The 21,992-nt window shown below is 37.1% G+C and overlaps 2 protein-coding genes across 20 annotated transcripts in view; one reads left to right on the top strand and one right to left on the bottom strand.

Moving 5' to 3' along the window:
* NSUN6 (NOP2/Sun RNA methyltransferase 6) overlaps window positions 1-15,155 on the top strand; it is a 21,880-nt gene extending 6,725 nt beyond the window's left edge. For all 10 annotated transcript variants that reach the window (XM_063413467.1, XM_063413425.1, XM_063413458.1 and 7 more), the window contains 7 exons: window positions 1,486-1,639; window positions 3,050-3,131; window positions 4,124-4,243; window positions 7,551-7,695; window positions 9,366-9,514; window positions 10,311-10,436; window positions 13,555-15,155. In XM_063413467.1, the coding sequence (XP_063269537.1) occupies window positions 1,486-1,639; window positions 3,050-3,131; window positions 4,124-4,243; window positions 7,551-7,695; window positions 9,366-9,514; window positions 10,311-10,436; window positions 13,555-13,767 (989 nt within the window). In that variant the 3' untranslated portion in view covers window positions 13,768-15,155. The remainder of the gene's footprint in view (window positions 1-1,485; window positions 1,640-3,049; window positions 3,132-4,123; window positions 4,244-7,550; window positions 7,696-9,365; window positions 9,515-10,310; window positions 10,437-13,554) is intronic.
* The window catches only part of CACNB2 (calcium voltage-gated channel auxiliary subunit beta 2), a 247,575-nt gene continuing 239,311 nt past the window's right edge, over window positions 13,729-21,992 (bottom strand). For 4 of the 10 annotated variants that reach the window (XM_063413356.1, XM_063413330.1, XM_063413321.1 and 1 more), the window contains one exon: window positions 13,729-21,992. In XM_063413356.1, coding sequence (XP_063269426.1) covers window positions 21,501-21,992 — 492 coding nt within the window. In that variant the 3' untranslated portion in view covers window positions 13,729-21,500. The other 6 variants (XM_063413311.1, XM_063413337.1, XM_063413394.1 and 3 more) reach the window with 4 other exon arrangements.

Below are 21,992 nucleotides of genomic sequence, written 5' to 3'. Positions count from 1 at the left end.
CATCAATTCAAAGAAAATAAAGATACTATAAAACTTATGGAACACTTCAGGGGAATTGTAGATAAGAAAATAAAATAAAAGGGCACACTACCCACTTGATGCCAGATATAATAAGGCTGTATTAAGCACAGATGGTCTAACTAGGGAAAAAAATAGTACAGCAAGAACACATATTGAATCACTGAACTTGGAATCCAGATGAGGGTAAACTAATGATCAGGGGGCTTTGACCTTAATTTAACTAATCAAACTCCAACCTTTAGGTTTATGGAGTGCTGGTATAATCTACAGAAAGCTTAAGAACTCTATGCAGGACTGGTGTATTTTGAAAGGATGATTGTCAGCAGGGAGTGAAATAAAATGATATATGTTTGAATACTGCAAAAAACATTGATAGATTGATGGAAGAGTTAAATTGCTGCAGGTTTTTGTTCAGTGAAGTTTAAGCAGACATTAATACTGAGCAGTCACGTGTTGTGCCACATTGTGTAAAAAGAAGTAGTGTAAAAAATATATTTTCAATGGCTACCCAACAAATATTAACAATTTAAGAATTTCAAGGCATGTGGCATGAGGGCCACTTGAAAAAGGAAAAAAGGATTTTCTAATAGAATTCCAAGAATTCTTGTGAAGCTGAAGTGCTGTTAGTCTTGTTGTATCTTCTTGTTCCTCCAGCCTGTCAGTCACCTCAGAAATGCAATTTTAGAAGTTTTTTTATTGCTATCAGAAGAGGCCTTTATTTCAAGCATATTTTTCAGCCAGTCAACACATAGTGCTTGTTCACTATTGTGTAAAATCACCTAAACCATCCCTTTTTTATCTTTTTTTTCTAACTCAGAAAGTTTTTAAGTCTGTAGGATGACACTTCTAGAGTTTGGTGTATATTTACATACTTTACTGATCTGGTGGGTTTTATTAGAGATATCAAACTCTCTAAGAGGATTATTGAGAACCACAGTTCCCTTAAAGGGAAGAGAGCCAGAGCAGAATGAATATATAATTACTTGTGTCAAAGCAATAAGTAGAGAACAAGCAGCGGTAGCTGTGTTCTAGGTACCTATTGAGAGGTCATTAGATAAATTTAACACTCCTGTCTGTTCAGTAAGGGTGAGCAGTGTTGTTTCATGTACTTGTGTGCCTGGAGCACGCATGGAGGACTGGATCCTGAGGAGTGTGCTTAATACTTATGGGTGACCCTGCCTTGATAAAATAAATGAAGTGCAGTGTAGCCTCTTAGAAACAAGACACAGTGCCTGACTTGCAGCTTGGTGTCTTTGTATCTCCAGACATTTGGTAGCTGTCATTCACTGTGTAAAACTTTAAAGCTTTGTATCAGTTGATCTTTGATTACATTTAGAAAGTGGGAAGTTTGGTATGGTAGAAGAGCTGAAGTAGGTAGTCTACTGAAGATCCAAACTTAACTTGGTCACTACTGTTTTGCTTAATGTCATAGTGGTTTCAGGCTTTCCATTTTTCTTTGTGCAGTTGTGAAAGCTGGAGATCTGGTGTCAGTGTATTCAGATATTGAAGGGAAATGCAAGAGAGGAGCCAAAGAATTCAATGGAGTCAAAGTTTTTCTTGGAAATGGGATTTCAGAACTCAGCCGCAGTGAAATCTTCAGTTCAAGTGGCCCACTGAAGTAAGTCTGTAGTAATTGCAAGCTGCATATAAAAATTTGCGAAGGGAAGGAAGAAGATGGGAAAACACTTTGAATTATTTTGTACCCTATGTGAAGTCACAAGATGGCTTTACATGTTGGGATTTCCAGTATTTTTTGGGAAGCCATTAGTTTCATAGTGGGATCCAGATACCAATTTACTTGAGAGGTAGGAGGAAATAAGTGGGAATCTTTTAATAATTTATGTTTATTCAGTTCAGTAATATCAAGCACAACGACAAATGTTCTCACTCTGGCAAAATTGCATTTTGGTAAATTGTGTTGTGTTACTTCCCTCTTTGGCTGGAACAGAAGTGCAGCCTTGACAATTTCTTGACCTTTTAAAAATATCTGTAGGGCCTTTATCTTTTGGTGGGACAAAGGATAGAACATTACTATCTAATATTACCAAAAAAAAATATTGCTAACATTTGCCAAAGTAGTTACCTATTTCAAGATTACTTTTCTGTTTTGTTTTTTGAAACATATGGTTTATTCCTCTCATGTCACCTAAAACACACATAAGAAGTAATTTAAAAGACCATGGACGTCAAATAATGACCAAGACTTTACTTCGTGAGAACAAACTACAAAAGTTCTAGTGAAAAAAAAAGCATATTGCCAGAGAATTTCTGAGTTATGAGAGCCTAAATATAGTAGAAGTAGTGGTAGGATGTACCTGTTGAGTTGGTGACATAGAACAGCACTGTGTAACTTCAAATCTGGTGTCTGCAAGTTTGCTTTCTCATATCCTTCCTTCTTGTTGGACTGTCCAGTACATATGCCAGGTAATACTTGTTCTCTTTCGTAATCTTTTGTTTGCAGACTCAGCGTTGCTTTTTCATGGCTTTCTCTTTATTGTTACCCATTTCCCAGTAGATGGGTTTAACAATTAAGTCTGCATCAGAATTTCATCTGTATTTAAAACTTCTGGGTGACTTCTGATTTCAAAACGTAGCTTTGCAGGCAAATCAATGTTCCTGCAAGGCGTTTCATATAGGATTTCTGCAGGAATTTAGGAAATGGAGAAAAATCTAAGTAGGAAATCACATGCCAGTGCCCTGTTTAGGTCTGCTTTTATGCATTGCTTTACAGTATCAAGGCTGGGATTACATCTGGGTTTATCCTGTGTACAGTACTAGAAATTTGCTTTATGGAATTTTACAGATTGTTCTAATTTATAATGTAATGCATTTTTTTTCCATGATTACTCAGCTTAATGATGTCATTTTGAAGAATATCCCATTACAAAATCATAGACCTTTTTCTTGGTTGTTCTTTCATTTTTGTAAGATTGTTGTTTAATTTGCTATTCGTAAGCATATTGATTTTAAGTGACTACTGTTAAAATGTACGAAACTGAGTATTTGAATTTTTTTTCATGTTTTTCAGAGGGCTGGGTATAAGAATGATAGAGCCAGTCTACCTTAGTCCTTCATTTGACAATGTGCTCCCTAGTCATTTGTTTTTACAGGTATGTTTGTTCCAAAACCAAAAATCTGTACTATTTACAGAATAATGAATATTCTCTTAGCACACATTCATGGCCTCCACACTCCTTGTGCATTGTAGCACCTAATTCAGTCTTTGGATGTGAGGAACAGAAAACATTTAAAATAAAGTCAGTATCTACATGTAGGTGGTTTAATCATACTGTGTCTGAGATATGATAAGGGATTTCAAAGCAACGTAAGAGATACTCACTTAAAAACATGGCAATTCCTCTGGCACAGATACTCTGCATAGAACTATTAGTTTTTGGAATCTGCCTATGAACTCTGAATATGAGCCCCTTTCAAGGTACATCATTCTGTAGATAATCAGGAAAATCTCCAATTATTAGGTTCACTTGAAGCTGTTATTTAAGTATTACAGACAACTTTAAAAGGTTTTTAGACCTTTGTGTTGAACTGAGAAGGAGGTATTTCCATATTGTCTAAGGTGCAGTACTGTGCACAATTATTGCCCATTATTTCTCTTCATTGCAGCTGTTCTGTTTATACAATTAATAGCACAGTTTAACTTCTTGCTACTTTAATGCAACAGGCTTAGACTTCTGTGTTTTGATCTTACTGTTCTATGGCTGCACCAATATGTTAATACAGTAAATGTTCCAGTAAACAGGTAAATATAAAATATTTCTAATAAACAGAGCTGCTCTGCTCTGTGCCAGTATTATTTTATTTGGACTTTTGGCACTGTAGTCTCCTCAGTCATGAGCTCTTAAACTTCAGTCATAGACACTCAGACATAGCTTTAAATAAAAAACAAACCACGGGAGACTTCTGATGTAAACTGTATTACATACAATACAAATAGTTCATCTTCTGGTAAAGATCTGACAGCAATATCATAGGTATCTTCACTGCTGAATGAATTATTTTTTAAATGCGTTTGCCGTTCGTTAATAAAGGAGTTGATGCAGGGTATAAAGTTTGAATTCTCCCATATTTGTTTTTATGATAGAATTTACCTTCTGTAGTTGTGAGCCATATTTTAAACCCTCAACCAGGAGAGAAAATTTTGGATATGTGTGCTGCACCTGGAGGAAAAACAACCCATCTAGCAACATTAATGCATGACCAGGTAAGAGAAGTAATTTGGCATATTCTAAGGAAGAAAGTCTGCCTGCCATTCATTTGTACAGCTCTCTTCACTAAAGTGTTAGAATGCACAGATAATTTACAGCAGCACACAATTAATATTTTGACAATTTACTTACCAGTGAATTTTGCTACATGTAAGAGCTGCTGAAATGGGCAATAGACAGTCTTTATCAAATACTATCAGCTTTAAAACCTTATTTGCTACAGATTGACAGTTGAAATATGTTTAATTTCATTTTTAAAATGTTATTGAATTGTTTTTAATCATAGAATTTTTCACATGCGAGGCAAGAACACAAGATGCAAGAATATGCTGGATTCATGAAACTGAGATGCATAAAAATCAGGGGTTACTACTGTGTGCCAAAGAAACACACAACTCTCTACAAAAATTTACGAAAAAGTTCCTAATCTGATTAGGATTTTTCTTAGTAAAAATTATCAATTCTGTGTAAAGATAGGATTTTAGGCTGGATTTCTAGTCTGAATATGTCATTGTATGGTAGAATGTCACAAATCCAAAACTGTCTCATGTAAAAGTAATAAAATGAGAAGAAACAAAAAAATAGAGAAAGACAAAGGAAAGGAGGCTGTAATAAAATAAGAATGTAATCCTTAGATACAGGATTACATTAAAATGTTATGTGCGCAGTGAAATACAGAAAGGCAGATTACTCTTCTCTAGCAGAGGGGAAAAGCATGTAATATTTCCTCTAAAATTTTGTAAGGCTTTATTATTTTTGTTGAAATAGGGTTATTAGTGTTAGAATGTATCAGATTGTTTAGAAGCCTTGCAGTTACATTATGCAGTGCTCTGACAGTTGCCTGTGCATGAATGTGAAGGCACAGCATGTAATGGTATGAATATACTGAGAAAAGGCATTCAGTTCGGTGATGGTTTGTCTGTGGAGGAGTTTTCTTCCCTCAGTATGGCAGAAGGCATTAAAAATGCATTTGACAGTCATTAGACATTTATTATACACATTTATAAAGTTTCTGGTAAAGAATTTCAGTGTGATAAATAAAGGAAGTCTGCAAATCATTTATTTATGTCATGGATTCATTTACATCTATACTTTTTTTCATCTGTGTATCTATATTTTGTGTAACTTTGCAGAACTGCTTTTTCCTTAGTCACTTTACATATTTTGATTGTGCTTACCTGCAGCTGAAGTGGTAAAGATTAAGAATACAGATATTGAATATTTATCTCACTTGATTTTCATTTTTGGAGTATATAATTTTAATTTAAGATATGGTAGATAAAGATATGGAAAAAAGCACTTCTTTTTGGATTTTATATTCCATTCACAGATTTTCCATATTAATTTTTCATAGATAGCATATTAAACCATTAACATTTCAGAATACTTTAAATCATTCTTACTTTTTTGTGATATAATTGTAAACATTACTATATTGTTTTTAAATGATATAACCGAGATGTAAAATTACTCTGTGATGTTAAGAGCTCTTAGATCAGAATCAGGAATAGTTAAAGCTTGAGAATTTATTATTATCTGCATCCCAGTCTAGACAATTGTTTTTTCCAGATGACTTTTAAGTAGTTGTGCTGGCAGTGGCTGTCATGGGCCAAATGGAGAAGAGTTGTCTTCCAGGTTGTTGTTTTTCCTTGGAGAAAAGACCAGAGAAGCTCTGAATAGCCCATTCCTGGCAGTGTTCAAGGCCAGCTTGGATGAGGCTCTGAGCAGCCTGGTCTGGTGGGAGGTGTCCCTGTCCATGGCACGTGGGTTGGACGAGATGATCCTGAAGATGCCTTCCAACCCACACCATTCTGTGATTCTGTCAATTCTGTCTCTGCAGCGTGCAGAGATGTGCAGCAAATCCAACCCAAACCATTCTGTGATTCTGTCAATTCTGTCTCTGCAGCATGCAGAGATGTGCAGCAAATCCAACCCAAACCATTCTGTGATTCTGTCAATTCTGTCTCTGCAGCGTGCAGAGATGTGCAGCAAATCCAACCCAAACCATTCTGTGATTCTGTCAATTCTGTCTCTGCAGCGTGCAGAGATGTGCAGCAAATCCAACCCAAACCATTCTGTGATTCTGTCAATTCTGTCTCTGCAGCATGCAGAGATGTGCAGCAAATCCAACCCAAACCATTCTGTGATTCTGTCAATTCTGTCTCTGCAGCGTGCAGAGATGTGCAGCAAATCCTCTGTTCTTGAAGCAGAGAACACTTTGAAGCACAGCAGGTCTCAGTGTCCCTGAGAAATAGGGTGAGTGTGTTAGGGGACCAGCAGTGGCAGGTGGTTCCTGAGTGCGCCTGTAGGAGGTGATTGACTCACAGTAGATGAAGACTGGACACTGTTCACACAACCTGAATCCATTCTTACCTCTCAGTCCTAGATCTACATATTGCCTAACATGACATACAGATAACAACTTACCTTTACCGATTTTTTTTTACTTCTTAAACTGTCTTAGTCATGTTATCTTTCTAGAAGCCTCTAGAGAGCTTATAGAAATAAGTTGTTATTTTCTCAGCATATTGAACTTTCTATAGCAAGTCTAGTACAAGTTTTTGGTTGTTGGGTTGTTCTGTTCTGAATTTTACTGTTGCTACTGTTTACTTTCCTTTGTGTTCACAGATTTCATGTAGCAGGTAGTGATGTGTGTCTTTTTTGATTTGTTTTCGGGGAGGGAAAAGAAATCTTATTTTTACATAAAAGGAATCATGTGTAATTGTGATTTCTCTCCCCTCACCTATAAATTTATTCTAGTATTTACACTATTTCCCAAAGTAACCTGAGTGGCAAGCACTGCAAGTATTCCAGTGAATATTCCAATATTGTTGTGAGTCTGAGCAAGTCAGAGACCTGGCTGTGGGCCTCATTTCTTCAGCATTGAGTTGTAGTGTGCTCATATTTCCTACCCTAGCCGTACAAATTTAAAACCTGTTGACCTATTTTACAGTCTTTCAAATGATTAAATTTTTATCTTAGTGCCCAGTTAAGCAGTTCAAAACAAACAAAAAGAAAGAAACAACAAAACCACTCAGCAGAAGTCAGATATTTCAGCATCCCTTAGAATGACAGTGCCAAGCAGTGGGAATGTGCACAGCTTCAGACTAACGTGGCTGTTGTGGAAAACATGTGGGAACAAGGACTGCAGGAGCATGGATTTAAGAATAAAATGATTCTGTAGAAGACTGTAATAAATAAAGACTATGCTTTATTTATTACTCTGCCCAGGGTTGTGGAAAGGAAATCAGAAACATCCATTTAACCCCTATGCTTTGATGAAAACTTTGGGATTTTTTTCAGGGTGAAGTAATAGCCATGGACAAGACAGCTAACAAAGTCAAGAAAATCAAGCATAATGCTGAACTGCTACAGTTGAATTGCATTAAGGCCTTTTGCTATGATGGAACAAAGGCCCTTTCAGTTGAGAAGGGAGACGATAAACAAGGTAAAGTAATTTGGGTAGTAGTAGCTTTTAGAATAGAACAATAATGTTTTGCACAAACAGTATTAAACTTGTCATAAATTTATAAGTCCTTGAAATCTTGGCAGATAACTAAGTTGCTTTAGCACCGTGACTGCACTTTTATTTTCCACTCCTTTGTGATTATCAGCTTCTCTATGAAGCAAATACAAAAGTCAGATTATCTGTCCTTGTCACAACCTAATATTCTCAAAGGAAATGCATTCCTTTCCCAGATAATATCAAAGACTGAAGAAGCCTTAAAGTTTCTTTCATGATCACATTTAACCCCATACTGGGAATTTCCTGAGCTAGTCAGAGAAAAAAGTTATTTTTGCAGGCTTGCTTCATGTTCTGCCTCATAATCCTCATCAGTAAAATGGGGTTATTAATACCTAACTCCCAGGAGTGCTGCAAGGTTTAGTTCATTGATGTTTGTTCAGCTGTTCAGGGGAAAGTTATATACAAGCACAGTGTATTATTTTAAGTAATTTCATTTGCTTTTCTGAAGTGATGCAGTTATGATATTGGTCCTGTTCCCATGATGGAATGATTTAAATGGTATCTGCTGCCTTGATTATTTTTAGTTTGTTGTGCAAAGTATGCTGTTCTTTCTCAGTCTATTTTATCTCAGTCACTGGTTAGCCTAAGTAGGAATCAGATTACATAATTCACCTCCTTTGTCCCTATGCATTGCAGTTATTCCTGCTTTGGAGGAACAAAGGTACTTTCTTAAGAGTCTTTTTATGAATATCAAATATTGTAGGTGGCAAGTAGCAATTACATAGATGAACAAAAGCAAGCTGTAATACTGAGAGATAATGAAGGCTTTTCTGTACAACCCTGCAAGTAACACATGGCATATTTTGAACATTTTAGTAATGGATCAGAGGCAGATAAACCAGAGAGACCCATTTTGTAGTGCAGGAACAAGCTAGGTAGCAGTAGTGTGATAATACAAGTTTGGCAGCAGTAGTACCTGGTGATGCTGAGCCAATCTCCCTAGCACTGAGGAGATGGAAACTTCTGGGCTGTTGATAGAAACTTCTTGGGGTACAGACTAAAGGCTCTGCATACAGAAAATACACACTGTCATCCAGGTTGGTTCAGAAATGGTTCTTCTCTTCACAATCCTTTCTTATGGAATTGTTCTGCCATGGAGGCAGCCTGTCTCACACATAGAACTTGCAGTAGTTCATGTTATGAAGTGCTTTATTTTACTTAGCTATGCATGCATCACAAGAAATAGTTATTGTATAGACAGTTCATTTATTACAAGGCAGTCTCAGTTAACTACAGGTTTGTCTCAGTAAAGATTTGCACACTTTTGAGCTAAGTGTGGCTCCTCTGACCAATCGTATTTCAACTGTTTTGTTTACTGTTACATTTTACTTTCAAATTACTGAAGTAAGTTAAAAAATATATTTCCTAGAGGGTTTTTGAGCTCACGGTACTTCAACTGTTTCATTTTCTGGGAGATGAAAACTACTGCTAGCAGGGCTGAGACTTGTCTCTAGCTGGGACTAGTTTTGCAGACACTGTCTATAGCACATAAGTGTCTTTTGTCAAGGAAGCAGTAACAGATTCTCCTTGCCTACAGTGAAGCCTCAAGGCAGGAAGCAGCCACATTTGACATTACTAACTGCTTTTTACAGAAGGACCTCCATTCCTACCAGAGTCATTTGATCGAATTCTTCTTGATGCTCCGTGTAGTGGGATGGGACAGAGACCAAACATGGCTTATTCCTCAACTTTAAAGGAGGTGACCTCATACCAGCCACTGCAGCGCAAGCTTTTCACTGTGGTATGTGTTAAACATTGAGTAGATAAGCTAAATTGAACGTAAATGCTTTTGCAGCATAAAACTTAGCCAAGAAATGATGCCTCCTTTTCCCTGCTTTTTCAGCAGCCAGGAACTGTTAGGGTCCTGTTAACCTCTCAGCTCCTCCAGATCTGTTGCTATGTGAAGCCAATTCATTGGAGCGTGGAAAGGCATCTGTAATCCATAGTAAATAAAAACCTTTTGCTTTTTTAATTCCCTCAGTTTCATCAGTTTTACATTATAATAATCATAAGGGTCTAAGTCACAGAGCAGGTGACTTAGGAACGTGCTGAGGAGTGTGCTTGGGCTGATGCTGAAGGATAAGATGAAACTTGTCAAAATCTGAATGATACACATTCAGAGTGAATGACAGCTTGAAAAGCAGCATAGATACAGCTTCCATGCCAAATACATGGAAACAGTTGACATCCAATATAACTGACATAAGTATTGTGTATCCATGGTTGGCAGCAGGTGGTGAAAACAGATCTAATCTGTCTGGGGTATGCAGAGCTGTCCAAATAACAGATCTTACAAGGTGAATCATCTCAGTGACATTAATAAACTGCATGAGCTATAAGGCTTATTTGGAAAGAAGAATCTTTCTAATCCATGATATCCTTTGCTGTATTCCCTGAGAATTAGTGTCTTAATTGTTTGAGGTTAATTAAGTGTTCAGTTTTAATATTCTAGGTGCATGGATTATTAGTTAATGTTGCTTAATATAAAAATTTTAAATTTAAAAATAAGCTGAAATACTGTTTATTTCTCCCTGCAGGCAGTGAAGTTACTGAAGCCAGGAGGTGTTTTAGTATATAGTACATGTACAATTACACTTTCTGAAAATGAGGAGCAAGTTGCTTGGGCCCTGAAAACTTTTCCATGCCTCCAGCTTCATCCACAGGTATTTTCAGGGTACTTCACACAATCTAGTGAGCTTATTTTGGAACTGTAGAGTTACAAGGTATATTTACTATCAATAAATCTTCTTTTCACCATGGATTATTTTAACTGCTGTGGATCGAAATAACAGAAAGATTTCTGAGGCTTTTTTAAAGTCTGCTTTTGTGCTTAATTGAGCTTTATCTAGGCATCATTAAGTAGTTTCCCACTGTATATTGTGGGGTTTTTTTGATCTGTACAACAGTCTTTTAAAACACAACAGGGATGAAAGATAGATCAGACAGGTTAAAATTTCTTTTGCAATTTCTTTAATACATATATTTTATTCTCTTCTTTTGCACATTCACAGGAGAATTTTTTTTTTTTAAATGCCGCTGAAATAATGAAGTCTTGCATATAAAGTATGAGACATAAATGAAAATAAATTTGTGTTTCAAAGAAAGAGGATTTTGTATGTATGGGAGCTATTTTTGATTTATTTAAAATGAATGATGGAAAAAAAATGTTTCAGGCTCACTGTCCCAAGAATGTACCTTGTCTTTTTTGGAGTCAGTGTCTACCATTACGATGTCTGGAAGGAGGGAACATATAGGGAGATAATAGAATTTTCTATCTGTACTAGCTACAGTTCATACAATTCAGAAATATCTGTTACCTTTACCAGTACTTCAGGGGGGTTTCTCATCAGACCACACGTGTCCCAGTTCCTCTTTGATGATGAGATGTGCTGGGTAGTTGTTTATCATCATGGCTTTGAGGAAAAGTCTAGCTCTGGCAACTGTTTAGCTTATACATTCTGTGATGACTTGTACCTGTCTTAAAAAGCTTAGATAAATGTTTAACTGAAATGAAAACTATATATACAATAGCTGTAGAATGAGAAACTAATGTGATGGCTGGTAAAGATCTAACAGAACTGAAGCTCTTCATCAAAGCTCTGTATGGGGTGTTCTTCTGTCTGTATTCTCACCATCCATTCACTAAGAATTTTTCAGTTCCAGGCATTTCAACTGAGATTATACATTTAACCTAACAGCGTTCAAAATTCTTCTTGATAGAATGACAAGGCAAAACACAAGCCTTATTAACTCAAATGCAAGATTAAGTCTTGCTATATAGACTTTCTCTAACCAGTGATATCAGTCTTGAATAAAGCACTGTTTTTCACACACAAATGCCGTATCTGTAAAAATTAATATTTTATGTATATTTTAAATTAGATGACACTGAACTGTTTACCCACATATGATTTATAATATAACCATTTCCCTACTAGTGTAAACTAAGGTGATCTTTTCCAATGAACATGAAACAAGAGTCTAGGGTCTACTTACCTCATGTTCCTTTCTGTATTTATTTCCCATATTTCCTAGTCTCAGTGGACACCTTCTTTTTTATCCAGTCCACTGTTTCCCACTTCCTCAGTTTGGCAACAGATCCTGGAAGCACGCTGGGTAATGTGGGCAAGGAAAAAACAGGAGATGGAGCCACAGTCATTCTTGTAGGTGGAGGTTACCACATGGCAGCTGCTCCTTTGTGCAGACTTCTATTAGGAGTTTACACAGGAGGTAATGTGGATCAGCTTAAATGCAGTAACTTAACTGGAAGGAAAAATGAAAAGGTAGAGGAAGACACTGGTCTGCTTTTAAGCAAGTTACTTGAACCTGTGGAATACTGTTTTCCCTAGACTTTACCTTTACTTCCTTCTGTTACATCAAGTCACTGCCCTTGTCTCCCTTTGTAGGTTACTTTTCTCTCAGTTTGCAATAGACACCTCTGTTTGTCGTTTACCTGGAAAGCTTTGAAATGCTGCTGAGGGAGAGGAGGAATAGTGTGCAAGCCCTTGGCTGCCCAGCTCTCCAGCGTGCAGTTCGTGGTTAAGCAGCTAACTGGCATCATGTGCTGACTGGGTGAGCTCATGTGCTAGCAGTGTGTGATGGCTGAAAAAACACTGCTGTAGGCTGCATTATGGACTACATTAGACTAGATTGACAAAGGAGATCTATTTTTGATATTGCAGTGCCAGCTTTTGCACACTTTGTTCTATCTCCTTACTGAATGCATTGAAAGAACAATCCAGCTAAGAATTAAATTTTTCCAGGAATTAGGGTATTAAATAAGAAGCAGTCAAGGCTATTCATAAGAAATATTAAGAAAAGGGCTTGGATTTTAAGTCCTTCTCCTCTCCAGAATTTTGAAGCCAAATGTCATCTCTTGAAAATTAATTTTTTCTTTTTTTCTTTGCCTCATAGACATGCACATGTGACAGTAGTCCCATTTACCTGTTAGTCTTATTACATGACTAAAAAATTCAAAGTTAGATTTTTCTGCTGCATCATCTGCCAAAATGATGCCTCTTCAGGCAGTAAAATGTTCTGGACTGGGGCTTTTAGTCTCTGCAGTTGTTGTTTTACTGTGAAGAATCCCAGTATTTTATGGTGGCCATTAGGAGAAGCTGTTCTCCAAAAGGGTGGTTGAGGTTGGAATGGGCTGCGCAGGGAGGTGCTGCAGTCACGGTCCCTGCGGGTGTGTAAGGGAAGACGGGGTTGCAGTTGGGGCCAGGGTACAGGGGACAAGGTGGTGTTAGGCCATAGGCTGGACGTGATGATCTGCAAGGTCTTTTCCAACCTAGCTATCTCTGGGATTCTGCTGCTATTACTGATGCTGGTAATGGGCTAAGTACTCTCTATTTTTGACTTAACTCATAGCTATTAAATCAGTACACAGAAATGCTGCATCATTTAGAAGTGGCAACCTGAACCCTTTAGACTGGTAACAGCTTCCTTGGGATGTTTCAGCCTTGGAGGGATGAATCATTGTGCTCTTACCCTCAACAAGTGCTCTAAGCTACTGAGGCAAAGTGGATGAGGGGCATCACCACCTCCTCAAAATACTTGTATATGTCTTGTATAAATCTTGTATATGTGTTTATATGATATTGGCCAGATGAAGGCAAGAAAAGAAGCCACATTACTTCTGAATCCTCTGGTGTGAATGGTACAAGCATAGCTTCTCCGTATTAATTGTTCAGTAGCTCTGCATATCCTTAGCAGAATACATTTAGGGCATTTAAGAACTTTAGAGATGCAGTAATTTGCTTTTCTTTGTTACTTGAACAGGAACCTCACATTGGAGGAGAAGGCATGAAGGGAGCTGGGCTATCACTTGATCAGTTGAAGCTGCTGCAGAGATTTGATCCGTCTGCTGTGACATTGCAAGGAATGGATATTAATTCTTTGCAAGATTCCAGAGAAGATGACCTGATTTCATTGGCAAATAAGGACTGTATAGGATTTTTCATTGCAAAATTTATTAAACTGAACAGCAAGTAAGGATTTGGGAATGCAACCTGCAAAAACACCTCAGTGAGTCTAAGAACAGTTCGGACGTGCGGTGCCTTTCTTCCTGCTGCAACGTTACCAAGCCAACGGGCTGACGGCAGGGTTGCCATGGCAGCACTGAAATCCGCCAGCTGTTCTGATGGGAAAGAGCCACAGGTTGCAGCAGAAAAGTCTTGGCTGGGGGAAGGGCAGGATCATTTGTAAGTCCCCTCTGCTTTTGTATTTCCAGCAGGTCAGTGCCTGAATGATAACTGTGTTCACTCGTACTGCTGTCGGCTCTGGTTTCCCCTTGTCTGCTCCGACAAGCGTAGGAGGGGATGGAAGCTGCTTTACGAAATGCAAACAAATAAAATAGACAGGGACTATTACAATCAATTTTGGAAAGGGCAGTTTCTGTGGGGGTTTACCTATAAGTAGTTTCCTTAAATAGTGCTTCTCAAAACACTGCAATATTTTACAAAGAACTGTTTTATAAATTGATACTTAGAACCTCATTTCTCTTTTATTTTAATACAAGCAAGATTCTCTGTACACATAGTATATACACAAAATACGATTAGGCTTTGTAGCATGTCTTTTATAGCAGCATGAATATATTAAACCATCTCACTCTGGGAATGTAAATAAATATTGTTTCAACATCAAACTTCCCATGCATAAACTGTATTGGTTCTGAAATAGCCTATTGGACTGGCTGACAAGTGACAGTTTTAAAATCAAACATTTGTAACAGAAGGGGCTACAGTTATGATTAATATATCAGAAGACAGAAAACAATGCATAATACCATCTGAAATGTTGCAAATCACCTTTCAAACAACTAAGGATATTAACTCTTTATTGGTTAGAAAGCATCACCAGCTAAAATCATATGAAAATTGAAACTGGGGAAGCATGCTAATGAAAACTGCCTTAGTACATTGCTCAAATTTTAAATAATCTAGATTTCTTAAAGAAGTTAAATGTATTTGAAAATTCTGCTTCAGTTCCAGTTTGAACAGTATTCTCAGTCCTGCTGGAACTGGCAATAGCACTAAAATTAGAAGGAAAGCTAGTGACAGTGGAAAAACAGAAACTGACATTTGTGTGTGTATGGTGTTTTCCTCTCATCAATTTCCAGTTTTAAAAAGCATTATCTGCAAAAACATCTGTCTTTTCACATATAACTATTTGGTTTGATTAAAAAGAGCAATATTTCTTTTATCATTTGTCTTTCTCCTGTCAGAAGTGCTTTTAGTATTTGCTTGCAATCAAAACAATCAATACAATTCTCTTTCTCGGTAGTCTGGTTGTTTACTGTTATTTTCCATAAATATTTTGATATTGTGTGTTTTCTACTGCTCTTGAATAAAAAACAAGTGTTTCTTCTGTCCTGCCAAGGTTGACTAGTACATCCTCTGTAAGGCCTATCCTAGCAGGATAGGAAAATGGAATTATTGTTTACTACTTCTCTACTTCTGTTGGTCATTCCTTGCCATTAAATCCAGCATGTCTAAGGAAGATTTAAAGTAACTTTGTTTCATCAGTAGTAGGTGAGATACCCTATTTAGAGTCATGAAAGTACATACTATAATCTTTCTAGTCTAAATATGGTGAAAATAATTACTTGGGAACAAAAGGAATTTATCTTTTTTATTGTAAGAACATGTTGAAATCTTTAACTCAGTGCTAGTAAAAAAGCATTTTCTTTTTTGCAGAATATAGAAATTTTGTAAACATTAATCAGCACACATAAACTATTTACTGAAGTTTGTGTCTTCATATAAAGTAAGGAACTTTACCTCCAGTTTCAGTAGCAGGATTTGTGCAATGCTGAATTTGAAAGAATTAAGATTGCTGAAATTTTAGTGGAATATTTGTTGAGACTTCTCCCTCCTTTTTTCATTTTGGATGATAGGCTTTTTAAGGAGGTGACCTCACTTGATGCTATTGGAGAAGTTTCTTGGGGGTGGGGAGACAATGTAACTAACTTGTAGTTAATTCCAGTGTACTTGCAGAGCAGCCTTCACCTGAAAAAAATGACCGATCTGTGAGCTTTAGGTATTGGGGTTGTTCCTGCAAAAGGCAGCTGCTGGCCTTGGAAGAGCACTCAGCATTTTGAAGGGATTGGCCTCTGCTGTTTCCCGAGGGCCCTGTCTCTGTAGGTCATGAGGGACTTGTCCTCAGGCAGGGCAGAACAGACTCAGTGAGGATGCTCCATCCCTTGAAGGAGCCAGCGTCCTTTCTCTCACTTACAGGCGTGGCTGAGTTGGATCACTAAAGCTGGATGGATGCCCTTCTCTCCTTTTCCAGTCTTACTGTGACTTTAACTAGAAGTGGTAGGAATACTTCCTCACTGACACAATTCTGATGGATGGTGTATATATATTTTAAACATTTCTTACGATTACTTTCTTGATAATCTTTACACTTTGAGTCATTGTCCTTCACCAGTTAATGCTGAAGCACAATGGAATATATTTATATATATTTTATATATATAGATGAGATATTTATATATTAAATTTAAAAAGTTATTGTTGTTATAATGAAAGATTAAACCTACAAAATAGATTAGGCATGCAATAGGATCCTGTCGTTAAGAAAGTCTGAAAAGTAGTTTTCTCTATTTGCAGAAATAGTGATTAGTAATAGTGCCAAATCTAAATATCTGTCTTGGTCAGTATAAAGATACTAAAATAGGCAGCCTCATATATTATGAAATCATGATACAGCTTTTTCTTGTTTCAGTGCCATGAAATGCACCAATTTTTGGATCACAGGATTTCATATGCTGTTTAAGGAATGGGCTGGTGAAGGTGATCAATCAAGAAATGACTTCAGAGTGGGTAGTTCAAAATATAAAGAACCTTGGTTTTCTGTTTGATTGTTCACGTTCAATAAAAAGTTTATGAGAAAATCCAATTTTTAACTGCTAGAATTCATTGCAGAGTAGGTATGCATGATAGATAGAAGTGGCAAGAATAAAAGAAATTAGAATATGGATGAGTAAGCAGGTTCTTCTAAATCTCGATTATATCTGATACAAACCTTTTCTGGGGCTGCGTAGGAATACAGTTCTAGGGTGGTAAGTTATAAAAAGAAACTGTCTATAAAACTACTGTAAGCTCATATGTAATAGTTCGTTATATAAAAGGGGGGAAATAAATTACAGACAAATTGCCAAGCAATAAAATTGATTGAATAACATCTGATTAAAAACATTCACAGTAAAAATGGCAATCACATATTTTACAGATGATAGAGGAACTAAGATTTTGGTGGAAGATCTGCAATAAAGTAATAAATATAAGTAAATGTACACCAGAAATGTTATATTACACTATGAAAAATAATTTCTCTGTTTAGACTTTGTAATCAAGTTTTTTGCAATGTGCTCAATTTTTATGGATGAAATAGAACTAAAGTCAAAAACATTTGGAAAACAGCTTTCAGCCTGATGTTTTAAAGCAATCAGAGGTCAAATGTAACCACAAATCAAAATAAATTTTGAAGAGACTTTGGTAACTAACAAACACAGGAGGTGGTTTACACCAGTGTTTTTCCTTTGAACAGACATTGATTAAAAGCAATCAGACCACTCACTTCATTCCAGATGAGGGAATGATTATGGACCCCATTAAAATCTTCGCAGGTGTCACAGAAGGTGAGCATGACCTTTCAAAACTACAGAGCTTAAAAATGATAATCGTTAACAGATTCATAAAAGACAGAGTATTAAGGGGCAGTGTATTAGACCTGGGCAGGAACTGTGTGTATAGGATGAGTAACCAGGTATGCAGGGAGAAGTAAAAATGGGCCTCTCCCTTTCTTCAGGGTTCAGTGAGTGGAATTTCATTTCCTTATCCTCCCTTTATAATAAAGGCTATAGGCTAAGGGTATACAGATTTCTGTGAAAAGGGGTGCTCCACTGAAACTCTGTGGCTTTAAAAGTGATCTTCAATAAATAGGTCCAGAGCCTTAGGGAAAACCATGTATTTAATTTTATTCCTTGAGAAGCAAAATTATGGAACTCTCTTCAAATTCGGAACTCCTGATGCCAGACACAGCATATGAATTCATGAGCATTCTAGAAGAATCCTTTAAATTCTAGGCAGTAATTTATGTATCAATTTAGTAAAAAATAGTTTGTTTCAGCTCATAACTCGTGAGGATACTGCTTTTGTGCACAAACCTGATTGCTTATTCCTCCCAACTGTCCTGTCCCTTAGCAGGTCTGGAGACTTCTACTGTCACCTCCTTCCAGTCCCTGTGGGAGAGAATTCTTCCTTCCATGACATCTGTGTGACACTAGACAACTGCTAAAGGATAGACTAAAACTACTCAGCACTGATGAATAGTCATTTGAAAAAACACACAAAAATAAGTTTAACATCTAAGATATACATGCAGATTTTGCAATGCATCCCATTCCTTCCTGAAACTCTTTAGAAAAATACAGAGTTGAGCTGCCCAGGCTTACATATCACTCAGCTAATTTATCTTTCTCCCTTTCCTTCTGTTTCACTGGTTTTATTATCTTTTTAGTTCATTTGAATGGAATTTTTACAGGTTGTTTTGTACCACACATCCATAAGACTCTGGAGCTCACTGGGACCTCTACCATTTCTCATATTCAAAATCCCTGAAATCAGGTACAGAAATATGAACTCATTAGTACCCTAATGCAACCAATAATATTAAACTTCCTATTGGCAAAACTTTGCAAAGACATTTCATCACAATAATCTTTGATATGTCCTCCATTTGGAGTATTTTTAAAGCTTCTTACTGACATAACTCTGTTAAAGTGCTTTTCAAAGTAGTGCTCAGCAGGCAGGTGGTATTGTGCAATATATGTAGTACAAGCTCACATTACAAATGATTTGTCACTCTTAAAACAGAAACTGAAAACAAGTATCTCAGCAAGGCTAATAAAACCTATTCAGTGAGTCTGCCTAAGAAATACACGTGTTTGTTAGTATGTTGTCTATACATAAATAGCAGCACTATATAAAACATGATTCTAGAACCAGTTGGATTTGGATTTGTCTTTTTTTTTTTTTTTTTTTTTTTTGATGTTTATACTCCATGAATTAATATATAGGCCATACTTAATCCTAGGGCTTGGACTATGCTATTTCCTCATTTATTTGTCTATACACAACTACCTATGCCATAGTTTTCATATACTACTCAGTGCTTTGAAATTCTGCCAAATATTCCTTAAAAAATACTTTAAGTAAGCTGAAAAATAAACACTCTGGAGCAAAATTAAAAAAAAAACCCAAAAAACAAACAAAGCAAAAAACCCCCAAACCCAAACAAAAACCCAACACAAAAAGAACAAAATATTCAAGGTACTGAAGTGGAATCACTTCTTAGAGGACATAGCTCTCAGGAGTTGCAGGGAGCAACACCATTTACTGCAGCTGGTAATTAGCTAAAGCCAAGCTATACAGAGCAAGACAATATCACTTTCTTCCCACTTACATGTCATCTGATATGATTCAAAAAACAGTCTTTTAATGTCATTTTTTACAGATACCCTGAAAATTCCCTTGTATCAAAAACCAGTTTATGTACTTTTCTATATCCATTTAGTAATACAACAGATCTACTTACCTATTCTTCCTTCCTCTACAAAGCCATTTAATGATGTTTAGAAAAATGATGAGAATTTTATTTCTAGAAAAATAACCTTTTTTCTTGTGTACCCCACAAGTTCATGCCTTGAATAACCACAACAGTCAGCAGCACTGTGAGGAATGGCCAGATAACTGACAGCAGAATTTCCCACTCTTAGGTTGTTGTAAAAATGCTTATAAAGCATCAGGAAGCGGGGTAAGAGAGGAAGGGCAGAGAATGTTTAAGGGAGTTTCTTGGATGCTGGGCTAAGAGACTGGAGAAAGCATGCACCTGCCATATATCTTATCCATTTCACTAAAATGATATTCAAAATCAGGCAATGCTGATATTCCCAGAACTGAAAAAATAAATAAAAATAACTCCCAGCTAAACTAATTATTATCACACTACACTTTTTATATAATGTGCTATTTACAGGGAAATACAAAAAGTATTTCATTCATACAAGTACTACAAAGACTACATGTGATGCAGAACAGCTTTTACACTAGGCAAGGGTATGGAGCCTGGAGTCAAAAATAATAATGGATTTCCCCCCCACTTACCAGTGCAACAGGTGTTCACTGCAAAACAAACTGTGTTCACTCCCTTTGATTTCAATGCATTTTCTCTAGAAAGCTCCTAACAGAGTCACAGTCATTTTTCTATTTTCCTATTTCATCAGCAGCACAACAGCTTTGGTGAAGGAAAAGCAGTGAGCTGGCTGCAGAGTGGGAATGCAGAGAATTGGCAAGTATAGAAAAAGTGGAGAAGCTACAAAAATTTATTTTCCAACAAAATAACTCTCCACAAGCTGTGTAAACTTTTCTTACTAAAACAAATACTTTAAAACACAAAGATTTTACATTTCCAGTGAAACTCACAGTAACATTTGCCTGTTTTTACTCTCCTGAAGTCTCAACAAAGAGCCAGCAGATTTATGCTTTCCCAATTACCTGGGTCAGTAAATTCCCTCATAATTCCCTCATAGTCCCTGAATGCAATTTGGATTTTTAAATTAAGAGACAGAATGTAAAAATAGACTTGTTGAGCTTTTGAGTAACCTTTGTTTTCTTCAGTAGATTCTCACAGTTTGCTGCCTAACCTGCACACACACACACGAACGCCGCCCCACCACCCACCCACTCACATACACACCTCCAACATGTGTGCTCTGTTTACTGACAGTAGAACAAAAACTAAGCTGTGCCCATTGCAATATTGTGACCTGAACAGAGAATAATAATTTATAGTGGTAAGTTCATTATCTTTACCGTAACTTTAAATGCAAAATTTGGTTTGCAAGGACAGCATAAGGTATAAGAGTTACACCCTTTATCTCAAGCACTCATCCGTATTTACAATAAGTATAAGCTTTCTGCTACAGAAGAAAGAGTATTTAGGTTGAACACTGTTACAGATTTCCTAAGTGAGGCTAGTTCCAGTTGCCAGTAATTCAAAAGCAAATCTGCTGACTTGGCATTAGGACTCTAAAACAGTGTGATCAAACTTATATAGTACGAAGGTGTCTGCAGAAATAACATTTATAAACTGTATATACAGTACACAGTACCAGTACATAGAAAATAGATTTTGACTCCATGATCCCCTGTGTGTAAGGCAAGACTGAATTCTGTCTTCATACGGAGACCACCAGAGGTACAAGCAACAGAGTGGTGCTTAAAACAATATGCAAACCAAGTGCATACAAATTAAAAATCAGAGCAGACAAAAAGTTTTAGATTTCTTTTATGTGCTGATCCTGGCTTGCTGAATACATGGGACGTTATTAAACATCAAATGTACCTTTTTTTAAAAAACACTAACAACACCTTGATGGCAACAGATATTGTTCAAGTGGCAGCTACCAAAAACAGCTTGAAAAATGTCATAGTACAACATCAGGAACCCTTCAGTTGTACTACACTAATTCATATAGCACTAACCAAAAAAATAAGTATATGAATATTCTATTTCATGCTATTGCTATGCAAGCAACAGCAATACAAATCAGCATACAGAAGGATACCATATGTTCTGCAAAGAAGAACCCAAGATACTTTCAAGGGGCATTGTTACAAGACTTCAAAGAAACACAAGACTGCCAGAGGCAAAAGTTACTGACGGATGTAAACATCCCTGTTCCACTCTCCTGCATCGTTACGTTTTCTCGAGATCACTTCCCCATCCTTGTCACAATATTGGTCCCTCGATTTATGGCGGCTGCGCTGTTTGTTGCATTCATTGTGGTCCTGCTCGCGGTCCCTCTCCTTCGAGCGGTGCCGGGACTCCCTGTGTCTGTGTTCACTGATCCCGTGGGACTCGTCTCTGTGGTTATGATCCCTGTGAGAATCATAGTGCTCACCATGCTCATGTGAGTAGTCCTCCTTTGGCTCTACGTAAGCTGAATCTCTGCTGTCTTGTGTTTCTGAGTCAAAAGTTTCTTGCCTGTGAAGGCCTCTGCCACCACTGCGATGGTTGTGGTGCTGGCTGGAGGAAGAGCGGTGCTGGGATTTCTTGATGGGTTCGACCCGAGCTTCCTCCTCAATGTGGGACCCGCTGCGCTCAGGGACCGAATGGTCATTCCTCTGGTCTCCTTGAGATCCCTG

The sequence above is a fragment of the Prinia subflava genome, chromosome 1 (genome assembly GCF_021018805.1).
Source record: "Prinia subflava isolate CZ2003 ecotype Zambia chromosome 1, Cam_Psub_1.2, whole genome shotgun sequence".
Classification (NCBI taxonomy): domain Eukaryota; kingdom Metazoa; phylum Chordata; class Aves; order Passeriformes; family Cisticolidae; genus Prinia; species Prinia subflava.
Note: the sequence above shows the minus strand (reverse complement) of the source record. Positions and strands in the feature narration are given on the sequence as shown.